At 36.5% G+C, this 13,997-nt stretch overlaps 1 protein-coding gene across 1 annotated transcript in view; it reads right to left on the bottom strand.

Annotated features, from left to right (window-relative positions):
• Positions 1 to 13,553, bottom strand: part of JAKMIP1 (janus kinase and microtubule interacting protein 1) — a gene marked incomplete at its 3' end in the record, with an annotated part of 93,779 nt that extends 80,226 nt beyond the window's left edge. The window contains exons 1-2 of the mRNA XM_082482215.1: positions 13,476 to 13,553; positions 9,602 to 9,876 (exon numbers count right to left, since the gene is read on the bottom strand). Coding sequence (XP_082338341.1) covers positions 9,602 to 9,730 — 129 coding nt within the window. The 5' untranslated portion in view covers positions 9,731 to 9,876; positions 13,476 to 13,553. The remainder of the gene's footprint in view (positions 1 to 9,601; positions 9,877 to 13,475) is intronic.
• Between the last annotated feature and the right edge of the window lie 444 nt (positions 13,554 to 13,997).

The following is a 13,997-nucleotide window of genomic DNA, read 5'->3' as shown; positions in this document are numbered from 1 at the left end:
AGGTATTGTGATCCTGGTTTTTTCAATATGAACTTTGAGACTTAATCGACTCAAACTTACCCTAGATTTAAAAATAAAATAAAATAAAATAAAATAAAATAAAATAAAATAAAATAAAATAAAATAAAATAAAATAAAATAAAATAAAAAAGAAAGGAAAGGAAACAAGGTTGGAGCAGGAGAAGGAGGAAAGGTATCTACATTTTTTTATGAAATTAATCTTCTAGATACACTGTGGACTAAACACCGTCTGGGAGAGCACTACAATTACAGCTGTGGAAAAATTAACAGCTCTGAATCAGACAACATCAGAAGCAGATTGCACAGATACTGTTATTCTACTCTAGGATGATTCAGAGACCGTATCTTTATGAAGAAAGGTGGATTTATTTATTTATCTCCCAAAACAGTAAGTCTGGCTATTGGAAATTACCTTCAGGAAATACCCATGTGTTAATACTTCTGGTGGGATGACATTTAAGTGCAAGCCTATAGTGGATAGCACTGACTTTCAGTGCTTGCATTAGGGTACCAAATTCCATAGGAGGGTCTAAGACTCTCCCATCATACCCATAGCATGGGGGTTGGACTAGATGACCTTTAAAGGTCCCCTCCAACCCAAACCATTCAATGATGCTATAACAAAGCTAAGCCACTTACTCACTTATTTACTATCACAAGTGGATGAGTTTACAGATAAATTTGCAAACGAACCAACACTCTTGATTTACTTAAATCTATGAGTTATTTCCTTATTGATGAGTAAGGAAAACTGAAGTGAAACTGAGCAATGAAACCTAGTAATGATGACAAAGGAAAACAAACCATATAACAGCATATATAAACAAGGTTAATATACCTTCAGAACTACAGTAATTTAAAATTAATCATATTGTACATGAAGCATGCAACTGAAACGCAGTCTTCAATATAACACATTAATGAATGCAACCTCCTAAAAGCATTTTTAATAGATGAGAAATGGATTCTGAAATTTTGGAGGAGTATGGAGCTACACAAAATGGCATACTTGCTCAATTTTTTTTCGTCTTTCACTGAATTGAGGGAAAGGCAACATCTATATGCATTGTTGCTGTCTGTAAGAACCCATATTAAACCACTCAGAGTAACTGAATATTATCATATATCACTAGTCATTTTACTTACAAAGCTTCAGCAAGAGCAATGTAAACAAGAAGAATAAAAAGCCTTCTAAAACCCCTGGATTTTTACACTTCACCTTAAATGCCTATCAATCCTCATCACCCAGTCAAAAAGATGCATCCTAATTCTCAAGGTCTTTCAAAAGCTTTTTCCTGTTATTACTTCTTGTCAGAGAAGATGGAAAGTTAGATCTGTCTGTTAGGTCTTCCCTGAAAGCCATAAACTGTCCTTCCCACACTCCCTCCTGTGTACTACACAAATCTGTACATGTCTGGCTTCCAGAGCAACTGACTGAATGAAAATAGTAGTGTGGCATTTTCCCATATGCCTAAATCTCAGTTTCAAAATGAATTTAAACTTTAACGCAATTTGTCTTTTTCAGATTTCCAGCACTTTTTTTTTTTTTTTTTTTTTTTTTTTTTTAAGAAAGCTGTTCTGTTCATAGGCAGAACATGAAGCATAACCAAGAAATGAAGCCAATAGGGAAACAAAGTCAGGCAGGCTATCAGGGCACCAATAAAACAGGTATTTTCTGCCTTTCTAAATTAAATCTTTAATAATCAGTGCATATTGATACAACATTGTTGCCAAAGCAGAAGCTAACTTCTTGGAAAAATAATGCCAAACATCATCGCTTCTTCCCTTCCTTACATCTGAACAGGGCCTGAAGGAAGGATTTTCTTTAAAACAATATGATTATATTAGCACGGAATATTTGCATCTGGTGTTTTCTTTGACAAGGTACTTGGCACACTTGAAACAGAAATATAATAGTTCAGTTTTATGAACTGGAGTCAATGACATAATTTTAAAGTTATGCATTCCTAGAAGGCAATAACCTATTAAGCCATATATGTTTCCAAGTGCTAATGAACAACTGCCCCAATAAAAACGTTATGATAAGAACTTACTAAGAAGTACCTAGTTTTTTTCCTCTTGGATTTAAATGTGTATGGTTTTTATTTGTGGCACAAGAGTCAATCACTTGGGCGGGGGGAGGGATCCTGTCCTCACAGCTTTTTGCCAGGAGCTCAGGTTATGGTAGGCAATCTATTGCCATTCGGGAAAAAGGCGGGTTACTAGGGCTGAGGCCAATAAGCAAAGACACTACTCTTTATTTTAAAAACCAAATACAATAGCAACTTTCCTTCATAAAGAACAAAAGAAGACTGTTGCTTTTTCTAAAAAACAATATGTAAACTCTACTCCTGTTTAAACACACAGTGTAATCTAGCGTCCAGCCAACACTATCCTTTCTATTAAAATTTCAGTGTGCACTGGATCATGTCATTAAAAATTATTGATTTAGGCACAAGTGCTGTGGACATAAGCAACAGAGGATGTCACCACGAAAAAGGCAGCCCTAACACTAGCCCTGTTTTTAGCAACGTAACAGCCAAATTGGGCGGGGGGGGGGGGGGGAGGGGGGAACGGGACGGACAGACACGACACGGGACAGGAGGGGACATGACATACTTGTCATAGCAACCCAAGATACAAGGCACTTGTCATGATTTGCAGAGTTCAGCCTAGATTTTAGCTTCAACAACTAAGAATAAAATCTTGACATTTTTTGTTTATTTTTGGGGGGGTTTGTTTGCGTTAAGCAAGAAGTGTCTTTTCCTGACAAAGTTCTCTGCCGACCTCTCCAATCCCCCTGTCCCGTTCCTCACAGACTCCAAGAAGGAATTAACTGAACAACATTTAACACTTCCACAATGCTTCGTGCAATGCAATTCCAAATTCAAAAGCTCAGTTACACCACTGATTATGCAGCACAACAAAAACCACATGCTGGGAAGAAAATCATATCTTTCCATAATGACTTTGGAAAGTCTACTATTAAAAATTACACTAACTAAATTTACCTTTTAAATATTTGCAAGCTTCAAGGGAAGGAAAAAAGAGGTACATGTTTACTGGTCTTCAATTTAAAAATATTACTGCTTCTGTACTAGCTTTTCAAAAATTAATTGAACTGTACTTAGATAACTTGTGTTTAGAGTTAGAGAATACAGAGTCATATAATAGCTGAGGCTGGAAAGAATCTCCAAAGGTCATCTAGTCCAGCCCTGCCCAAAGCAGGGTCAACCAGAGCTAGATGCTCTACACAATGTCCAATTAGATTTTTAATATCTCAACGACATGGCCTTCACAATCTGCTTGAGCAACCTGTTACAGTGTTCAACCACCTCACAGTAAAAAAAAAAAAAAAAAAAAAAAACACAAACCTTTACATTTAAATGGTATTTCTTGTATTTCAGTTAATGCCCACTGCCTCCTACCCTTTCACTGGGCTCCACTCTGAGCATCTGTCCTTCTCCAGCCTAAACAGTCCCAGCTCTCTCAGCCTTCCCTTGAACACCAGGTGCTCCAAGCCATTCACCATTTTCATAGTCCTTTACTGGATTTCATCCAGTACGTCCATATCTCTCTTGGACTGGGGATCCCAGCACTGGACACAGCACTCCAGATATGGTGTCACCAGTGCTGAGCAGATGAGAAGGATCACCTCCCTCCACCGACACTCTTCCTAATGCAGTCCAGGATACCATCAGCCTTAAGTTGTCCAAGAATGCCTTGTTTCTACTTTCAGGCAACCACTTCTCCGAATCTCCTTCTCCTCTAATAGGAGCTTAGAAGTGTCAGAAGCAGCAGTCAGATGTGACTCTACCATATCAGATGTTGCTTTGATGGAACTTGTACTCACCGCTCAGTTATGTGGCTTAACCCCAGCCAGCAACTAAGCACCACGCAGCCGCTCACTTACTCTGCCCCCCACAGCGGGGTGGGGAAGAATTGGAAGGGCGAAAGTGAGAAAGAAACTCACGGTATGAGATAAAAACAGTTTAATAATTGAAAAGAAACAAGAATTTTTAAAAACTGTAAGGAAGAGAGGAAAAAAGTTGAGAAGAAAATAAAACCCAAGGAAGACAACTGATGGAAATGAAAAAATTGCTCAGCAGCAACCAACCAGTGCCCAGCCAGTCCCTGAGAAGTGGCCCCCCGGCCAGCCTCCCTCCGGTTTTACTGCTGAGCATGACATCACATGGTATGGCATATCCCTTTGGTCAGCTGGGGTCAGCTTGTCCCAATTCTGTCCCCTCCCAGCTTTTTCGCACCTCTACCCTACTTGCTGGCCAGGTGGCGTGAGGAGCAGAAGAGGCCTTGACTCTGTGTAAGAACTGCTCAGCAGTAATTAAAACATCCCTGTGTTATCAACACTGTTCTTAGCACAAATCCAAAAAATATCCCTATAAAGGTTACTATGAAGAAATTTAACTCGATCACTCGAAACAGTGCACTCGGTCACCATTTTCCCGGTCCCTCTGCCTCTACTGCTTGCTTCGTTTACCTGTGATCTTACTCATTGTTCCTTCTCCACAGAATAAAGAGTAAATACAGGATGCTTTTTGCTGTCCATTTTCATAAATATCCTCTTCTTGCATGCCTATTTCCAGTAACAAATAAATTTTAACACACACCTCTTTAAAAAGAATAAATAAATAAATAAAAAAATTAAGGCACCACATCTACTGCAATCTTCCCTGCCTGAAGCATTTCCACTTCTGATAACCTTTTAACCTAAACTCTCATGTGACAATATCAAAGTATCACAGAAAACGTGCTTCTGTTCATATCTGAATGTATGAAACTTCTCTTTTCCCTGTGCTATATTTGGATCCCCTAGAAACTTCTGAAGACTCCAGTGACTGCCCTTTTATTCCAGATTTAAATAGTTTGGATATATAATTTGATAAAATACACATTACTTTTAAAGGCCCTACTACTGTTCTGAGTAGAATTTTCCTGTAGATCACATTGCGATATCAGGCTTTTTTAGAATCTCTTCCACTGTTTTCTGTCAACCTCTTCCAACATGATATGATCTAAAAGATTTAATTATCATAGTTTCTTGTTGATTTTTTCAAATTAATGATAATCATTGCTTAATAGCTGTTTATTGATGTCCCACTTCTCTCCAGTATCTGTTTTACCTGGGTTAGAAATTGCATTATCACGTCTCGTGTATTCACTCATTTAATAATTTTGAATTCTGATTGAAGTAACACTGCCACATTTATTCTTAATAACTTTGTTACTTACTGTCCAATGTTTGACAGATGTCCAAAATTCTCTCATTTTGTTGATTTTGTTAAGTATTGAAAAATTACATATATGTATCAAGCGTAGAGAACAGTTGAATTCAAATGCCCTTCAACTGCTGCCAGGAAAAAAACAACCCAAAGGGATGTGCTTCCTTTTAATCCCAGTCAGTAGTGGCAGGTGTACCTATATATGATTTTGCCTATAGTTCATCCATTTGCCTGCTCCAAGAGGGTTGCCATATTTCATTCCCAATTACAATACCCTAGTGCCTCCTTGCTATTCAGCACACTCCTCCTAGTTCAGTAAGTTAACTGGCTCCTTTCTTATTCCATACATAGCAGATGGGAATAACATTCTATTTTTGTTTATATATATATATATTCAGTATGTCTGGATTGTAAATCAACAGCTGTATTTAGAGTTCTTCTCTACATACTGGCCATAACTCTTCCATATGACTTTTTTAATCCCCAGTAAATAAAGCTGTTTTGACAGTACACCATGCTATCTCATTTTTTTTTAATTTCACATACTGAACATAAACTATTTTTTTTCAATTTACCATGAATCACTGTTACACACAGATTCAACATCTGACATCAAAGCTCCAAAATCCCAAAGATACCTGGGAAAAGCATGAGGACTCATAAAAACATTCTATGAAATTTGAGGTGATACAGTGGCAACTGAGTTGAAAATTCTCATTTATCCTAACTCCTAGATGTGTTGCGATCTCAACTCTACAAATGCAGAGTCACAAGCCGAATATGTATATTTAAAAGCAATAGCAGAACTCAGTGAAGAGGGAGCAATAGTGACAGCAAACACTATAACACCTTGCTATCAAGAACAACATATTACCCAACATATTGGAAGACTATCTTCTAATGTTCGCTAACCATCTCAGTAGGAATAGGTACTTTGTGATACTTGTTCCTAAGTATCCATGGATGTCAGCACAGGCATTTATAAAACCACTGAGCTGATTCACATTTTCTTGATTTTGACTGCCAAGACCATGCTCGTTCACTGCAGCTCTTTGTGCACTGGTCTTTAAGGTTCCCTTAGAGCAAGTCTTGCCTCCATTCATGTTAAAATAAGTATGATTTTTGTGCTTCGGACAACTGTTTTTGTTACTTGATACCCAAATTTTGGATGTCTTCCAACCAAGCATTTCCACTAGCAGAGAGAGGGCAGTACGTGAGCCCCGTGTTCAGTTCACGCATTTCCTTCTCCAGGCTCTCCACAGATGGCAGCAAGCCTACAACCCCAGGAGAACTTGCTACATATCAACAGGCTGCCCAAACCCAGCAAACAAGTGTTCCCAAAACAAGACAGTGCAAGGGAACTAAGGCAGTGCCACAACCTTCACTGCACCCCTTAGGCAACATAAATGAATCCATCTGCTCATACGTCAGAGGTCCAAAACACCACCAGCGAGATCCACAACGATGCATAGCCAAAGAACTGTTTTGGATCAGCTATCGCATAAGCATGGAGGGGAACAATTTTACAGGAGAAATTTCATTAAATGGCTCAACAACAAATGAAACAAAATGAACTGGGAAAAACACGCACAAAGTATTGGATGTCTCTTGGGTAAAATTTTATTGCAGAGAAACCAGTATTTTGCAGGCAGAATTATCTTAAGACTAATTTCCATTTGTGATGTCTCTCATCAATTAGAAGGTTTTTCCTTAGATAAATCATTGATATAGGCATATGCATGAGGGACAAAATAGTTTAGGAGAATTAAATTAAACGAATTGGCCCCACAAGAGTTTACTACCTTTCCTAATACAGTTTGTCTCCCACGGGCCACAGAGCTGTCTGTTTAGCAGCTTCAATATTTTCTCTCTTACCTCTGAGCCAATAAAGCCATCTAATTTATTTAGCATTCTCTAGGCACAGTGTTTTTACTTTTCTGATCCCAAACAGTAATTTCTGTTGGTTTTGTTACTCATTTTTAAGTTACAGTCTAAAGAGGAAAAACCTCTACAGCTTTACTCTACTCATCATCTCAGTCAAGGCATCCCGTGGAACTGCTGCGCAGAGCGAGCGCAGGCTGTTGCCCCGACGGTGGGAAATAAACCACACTGTTCGATTCTAGTTAAACGATTTAGAGTGAACACTGCAGCAAAGATGTGGGACAGAGGCTGAAGACCTCTTTCTCCCCATCCTCCCAGAAATGCACTGCAACACACCGCAGCATTTACTACCAACTGCACTGTGTATTTGGTAGGATTTTAGAGCGCTCTGGCTGTAATTTCTTCTTTCATATTCACCGACACATTACATATGCAAGCTCACTCATTTCTCTGCACACATACGCGCACAACACACAGATGTGTCTCCTATAACAACTTCAATACTTCAGAAAAAATGAAATGCTCAAAATGTAGAAAGATGAACAGGTAACCAAACTGAAGCAACTATTACCAGTCTGGTTGTATGTAAATAAGCAGACTAGTTACATTAAATGTTCCTACGGCTCTCATGGTCTTGTAGCTACACTTTATTCTTTGTTGAATCAGAGTTAATCTTGACACTGTTATAGGTAAAGCATCAAACTTGGAAGCATATCAGGTCTAAACTCTTCTTAGGGTTCACGTAATCTTTTTGTAGAATTTTTTTTTTTTTTTTTAGAATCCGAGTTATTTAAAGACTCAAAATTAATTCATTCTTCTTTCAAAGGTGTAAGATAACTTTATAATTATGTACACACTCTTTTTAATGCAATTAAAAGATGAAAATAAAATTAACAACTGTATTTATATAGAAAAAGTGATATAGAACAAAATAGGAAATAAGACAAAAAAAAGAAATAAAAAAGAAAAATTTACTAATGTAAGTGTAATGTACCATCAGCTCACAAGCCTCTTTCCAAACAGAAGCACTGAGACACTAAAAATGACAGTGAAATAATTCAATTTATCAGCTGGTAAATTCAATTTTAGAGGGTATCAGCCACTAAATAATTTCATGGTGCACGGTTTTAAGAAGCACAAGCTGTTTGTGCCACTCTTGTTTTATAGTTTATTCTCATTACAACAAACAAGAGTAAGAGAAGTTGGATGAGGAAGATAATAGCAAAAAAAAAAAAAAAAAATCTGACTTTTCTGTTCACTTATCAATACTTTTGACCCATAAGAGGTATGGCTTTTTGCTTTAGTCTGCAAAGAAGAAAAAATTCCAAGGCAACACAAGTTTAGTTGGCTGAACCTATTGTATCAGTCAAACAAGAATTAAAGCTTCATTGTTTTTTTCCTCTGTAAGAAAAAAATTTTGAAGATTATATTTGTAGGGCTTTTTTGTTTGCTTTTTTAATTAAAATATGAAAAATAAGACTATTCAAAGCTGAGTATCACACAGGGCTGTTAAAGAACATACAGAAATATTATTCAGGTGTTCCAAATTTTACACTGATATAAAGAAACAAGGTTAGAACAAAGGTATGTTACATAAAGTGAACAAGTTTTTCAGTGCATACTTGTTCCACTGGTAAGCCCTTGAGATTCTTGCAACTGCAGCATTACTAAACACACACAGATAACTCCATCTCCACGTGGATTCATCTCCAGGACTGTCTTGTTCAAAGTCAAATGCGCTAACTGAGATTAATAAACTAATAGAATAGAAATAACCTTATTGGCTTGCCCATATTTTAAACTGATAGAGAGATATATAAAAGTAAATGCTAGTCTTTACAACTATAAATGTAGTTCATCCATGAAGAATTTCTCCTAGGCGTTCTCCTGATTACTCAAATACCTGTTGAACGTGTGCTAGATAAACAAACATTGACGGATCTGTTTCATTAGCGATTGGATGCATCATTGAACAGTTCAGAGCAACGGCACACAACCTCAGCAAAATCAAATCAGGACTCCTACACAGATGTTTTCCAGTTAATTTACATTCTCCATAGGCATTTTGAGTGACACGCTTTGAATATGATGCTGATGTTTGACTTTGAAGACACTTTTTTTTTCCCCAACATAGAGCTTTTACTGCTAAGATCAAATACAAAACTCCCTTGTTGCCTTTAAGTCATACTACGCTAGGGCCATTTGTATTGCTGTGACAGCAAATTTCAGTGACTGGATGTTTGGGGATATTTACTTCCTTCCTTCCTTTTGCATATTATTTAAAGTAGTTGGCACCAATTTCAGTTTATCAGTGGTTCTTCTGATTTCACGTCTTTGTCCCACATTTTTCTTTTAAGGATGATGTATTTTAGTAGTGAATTAGCTTGAGATTCGAGCTCTGCTGGTTTCTAACAGTGCTACTGTTATGAAAAAAACGATCACAAAATATAGACAAATACCTTGCTTTTTTCTTGCTGAAATTCTATCTGGATGTTGGTTAGTTTAGTTCGTAGCTCCTCATTAGCAGCTTGGAGGGCTTCAATCTCCATGTCGGACCTCTCTCCCTTGGCACGACTTTTCTTGGACATAATTAGCTTTTAAGTTTAATATAAAATTTTTGCTCCACACTGAGCTACCAGCTAGTGCCTTCTGCTGTTAGCATTTAAGAGTCATGCAGTGTTCAACGAAATCTTTCACGCATATCTCTGCCATTGTGGGAGCAGTCTCTCGCGTCCTGGAAGAAACAGAGTAGTAGGAACAGGATTAGGCTACAGCACTGAGCAGAATCAAACATCAGACTTAACATCTAGTTATAAAGCACACTGATCTTCTCTGTAGTATATACTACATTGCATAGCGTACTAGGCTTTGAAAGAAATAGATCAGAAAAGAAGAAGTTACACAGTATTTCATCATCTTATCTAAACCCTACGCACTGTAATCCGATATCAAGAGAAACTCTTTACAGTTCTGATGAATATAGCATATAAACAGAAATCGTGTTATTCAAGACCTGACTTGGACCACGCTCGGGTTCCCAAGAGGCACAGGGACAACCTTAAATGAACCGAGGCTGGGGGTCTATCAGTGGGAATAGTTTATTTCCTGTAGTAAGAAGAAAACACTTCTCACCATAATGTATCAGTTATAACTCATAATTGTATTATTCACAGTTACCAGAGTCTCACAGCATCAGGATATACAGAAAATGTATCACAAAACTAGAACAACATTTTAAAATTACTTCTTTAATATATCATAGATATAAACTGCTTATGTTCAGGGCTGATACTGTTCAAAATGCTCTAATCAAAACATGAAGGTATTTAACTTTGTTTTCATTCTCCATTATGCCTCTAAGCTTAAAGAGTACTCAATTATTTAAATCAGCTTTATGCAACATTCAGGGAGAATATCAGTAGCAGACAAAGAACCCTAATTTCAATAATTAGGAAATCCCATGATTAGTTTGCTTTATGAGTAGTTATAGAAGCTTAATCTGCAGCTTCTTTCCCCTCTCTGCTCTCCTTAAGAATAACTTGGAGCTCCCCAAGAACAAACTGAGCAACAAGTGCTATCAATGTTGAATTAGTTTTCAAACCCAGGTCCTCTGCTCATTTTAAATATCCACATAATTTTTATCTTTAAACTGCCAACAAAGCAGAGATGTTCCTACTTTAATACTGAACTGCATTCCTGGAGTATTGTATGAATGAAAGTCACATGCGTTCTTTAGCTGATACTTTCTACAAAGTAAACAAATACCTCAGGTGTGTACAGACAAACACCATTTGGTGAGTTCAACTAAATACATAACTTTTATTCTCCTCTTTAAGTACCAGTAAACAGAAACAAAGGAGTTAAACATCTTGCTTAAAATGACATGTCAAATTAGACAAAAAGTAAACAGAATTCACAACACCAAGTCTCAGTCTGTTTGACAATATGCCCATTGAGTTCTTTCATTTATAAAAAGCAATAGAAAAAATACCAATTACACCAATTATTTGCTGAAGTAATTTATGGGAAGTCATTGTTTTGTTTTGTAACATCAGATGTCTTTCCTTCCAATCTTAATAATCTATTGATTTATCATATGTAATAAAATCTAATTTGTTTAAAGTCATTCTAGTGAGCATTTTTAATATATAATTTATGAAAAAACAGGAAATGGGAGTTAAATTTTTATTTATGTATCAAACCTACCTTGCAAAACAAAAACACTGGTGCTACTGTGATTTTACAAATAGTTGTTGATTCAAGAAAAATAGATTAGCAATATTCTTACAGTAACTTGAAACAACTCTTCAGTGACTAGAAGAAACTTGAGGAATAATTGTTCTTAATAAAGGAATTTCATGCTATTTATCTATGTAGTTCCTGTGATGCTAAAAGACTAAAACTAAAGACTATTTAATCAATATCTTTCATCCAAAATCCTTAACTGTGTGGAAAATTTGAATTCAGAATCAGTTGCTAGTGTTATTTCCCTGATCAATTTGTAAAGAAAATCTAAAATAACATAGATGTGCAAATCCAGTCTACAATAATTCCACAACATTTCCAATGGCGGAAGGCAAAATGAATTGTTCCTATTCTCAAAGGCTATCCGGGGTATTCAGATACTATTGAGGAATTATTCCCAAAGTCCTTACTAAAACAAAGTTCCTGATGCAACCAGATTATATACAATTTAATTCAGTAGATGATTAACTAAGTTAAAATAAAAAATATCCCTCAGTGGCCTGGCTACGTGAATTTTAACATCATTAGATTGGGCCACCCCCATCTCAAATTCAGTTTGGAATAAAGACCATTTAAAGTGATAGACACGTTTGCTTCTCCATCAGTAAAACAAGAAAGAGCAGTAACGGTGCCTGATGTGGGTATACATGACATCCAGAGAACCGAGAGTTCTGAAATGTGGAATGTTTAGAAATGATCACATACCTTTTGTGTAGTAACAATAATCTCTCCTGACCATACCATGTTCCCAAGCATATTCTGAAGATACTAGACCTTTCAGTATGAACATCTAAACTTATATTTATGCACTTCGGGAGAGGGCCTGTCTCTGAAGTCCTGGTCATGTAAAACTCTCAATGACTGCAGAGTTCATATTTTATCCCAGAGTCACCATCACTCAAAGCCTATAACAAATCAGGTCCTACGGTAAGGTACCAGAATACTGCTGTTGTCTACCTTTGAAAATGTGGGGGTCTAAATATAAAATGCATTATTTAAGCTGTTCAAATTACATTTAGCACTTAATTAGCCTTAAAAACGAGTTCAGCGCTACTCTCTGAAGTACACTTCAGAATTTAAGAAAAATGGAAATCTCAAAACATTGTTCTCAATCTTTTTCTCGTAACTCACAGCAGTTTAAAATTGTACCTTTCAGGCAAAATAAAAGCTTAGACCCAGAACCTGAAGAAAATCACCTTCTCTTACGGGCATTAAGAAAAAAAAACAAACCAAAAAAAAAAAAAAAAACCCAAAAAAACAAAATACACCAAGCCCACAAACCAAACCATCAACCTGTGTTGGTGGGCATAGAAACATATCTAGGGAAGAGTAAAAATGGAAATATCTTCCAGCCTATCTATTGCAAAAGTGGCAACTATGGCAACACAAAGCCTGTCTGTGCACTCAGAGAGCCACAAAGCCCAGAAACACCAGGGCTACAGCAGATGAGTGTGCTTCTTGATTCCCTAATGAAAGGGTTAGACCCAGTGAGCGCCTAGACTCCCTTCTAGTTGACTACCCACATTTACTGTTTGGATAAAGGTCAGGATAAAAACAAAAAATAAATTAACCTTGTAAACACTCTGAGAAAAAAAAGAAGGAAAAAATATTCTACTCTGACAAAATTTGACTTTACTGACTCAGAAGCTTCAAACAACAACCTATTTATTAACTCACCATATGTCAGTTGAGAGGCAAGTTCATGAAGCCACCACAATACAGTCCCACAATCACTCCATGAATGCAAACAGTCACTTCCTACACTGTGAATTCTACACACTTAATGCAAACCATTTGAATATATCTTACATTTCACAAAACAAAGGAGAGCAAAGAGTAATGGATTCTAAATCACAAGTCACCTTTTCATTTTTGGAACATCCCAAATGTCTCACTTGATAGGTATATAGGGGCACTTGTAGTTCAAGAAAAAGGACAACAAAAGAAATAAACTTGATTGGTTTTGAATCAACTGTTCAACAGTTCAGGGGAGTGGCATGTGAGAAATCAAAATATTTAACATTATTAACAAATCATTACTCCATTTGTGTCAGACATTTTGGGAAATCTATTAAATTCCTAAAGTACCTGGAAAACCAATCAGCTGAACAGCGTTCCAATCATAACTTCCAATTTCTCTTGTATTTGCTTTACAGATTTAAAGGATGTACTTCATTGTTACCTCAATCTTTTCCCTGGTTTTAGCAAGAAAGGCCAAGAACTAAGTCATAAATTGCTATATGATACTTCTAGATATTAAATATCAATAAAACATAACAGTAAAAGAATTACTGAAAAAAACCATGAAAATGTAGCATCGATGAATTAACAGTAATAATTAACAGTAAGAAAAGAAGGAACTTATTAGTTTCTGGTGAAAAATAATTCCATTTTAAGAAATACAAGTATTTAAACATGATTCTGTACTGAAAGCATGAAGTAAGTGGAGGGTTATATCTTTAGAGAGCGCATCTTACAATAATAATCAGGAGGAACAGTAAGTGCACCCATAAACTCAAGTAATAAATACGGATAAACTAGCACAGTAACAAGAAAAATTTACTAAATGGTATCAGGCAAAATTCAGCATTCCAGTCTTGATTCAGACTT

The sequence above is a fragment of the Vanellus vanellus genome (assembly GCF_965231255.1).
Source record: "Vanellus vanellus genome assembly, chromosome: 4".
Taxonomy (NCBI): Eukaryota; Metazoa; Chordata; class Aves; order Charadriiformes; family Charadriidae; genus Vanellus; species Vanellus vanellus.
The sequence above is the reverse complement of the archived record's forward strand: the minus strand, read 5'-3'. Positions and strand labels throughout refer to the sequence as shown.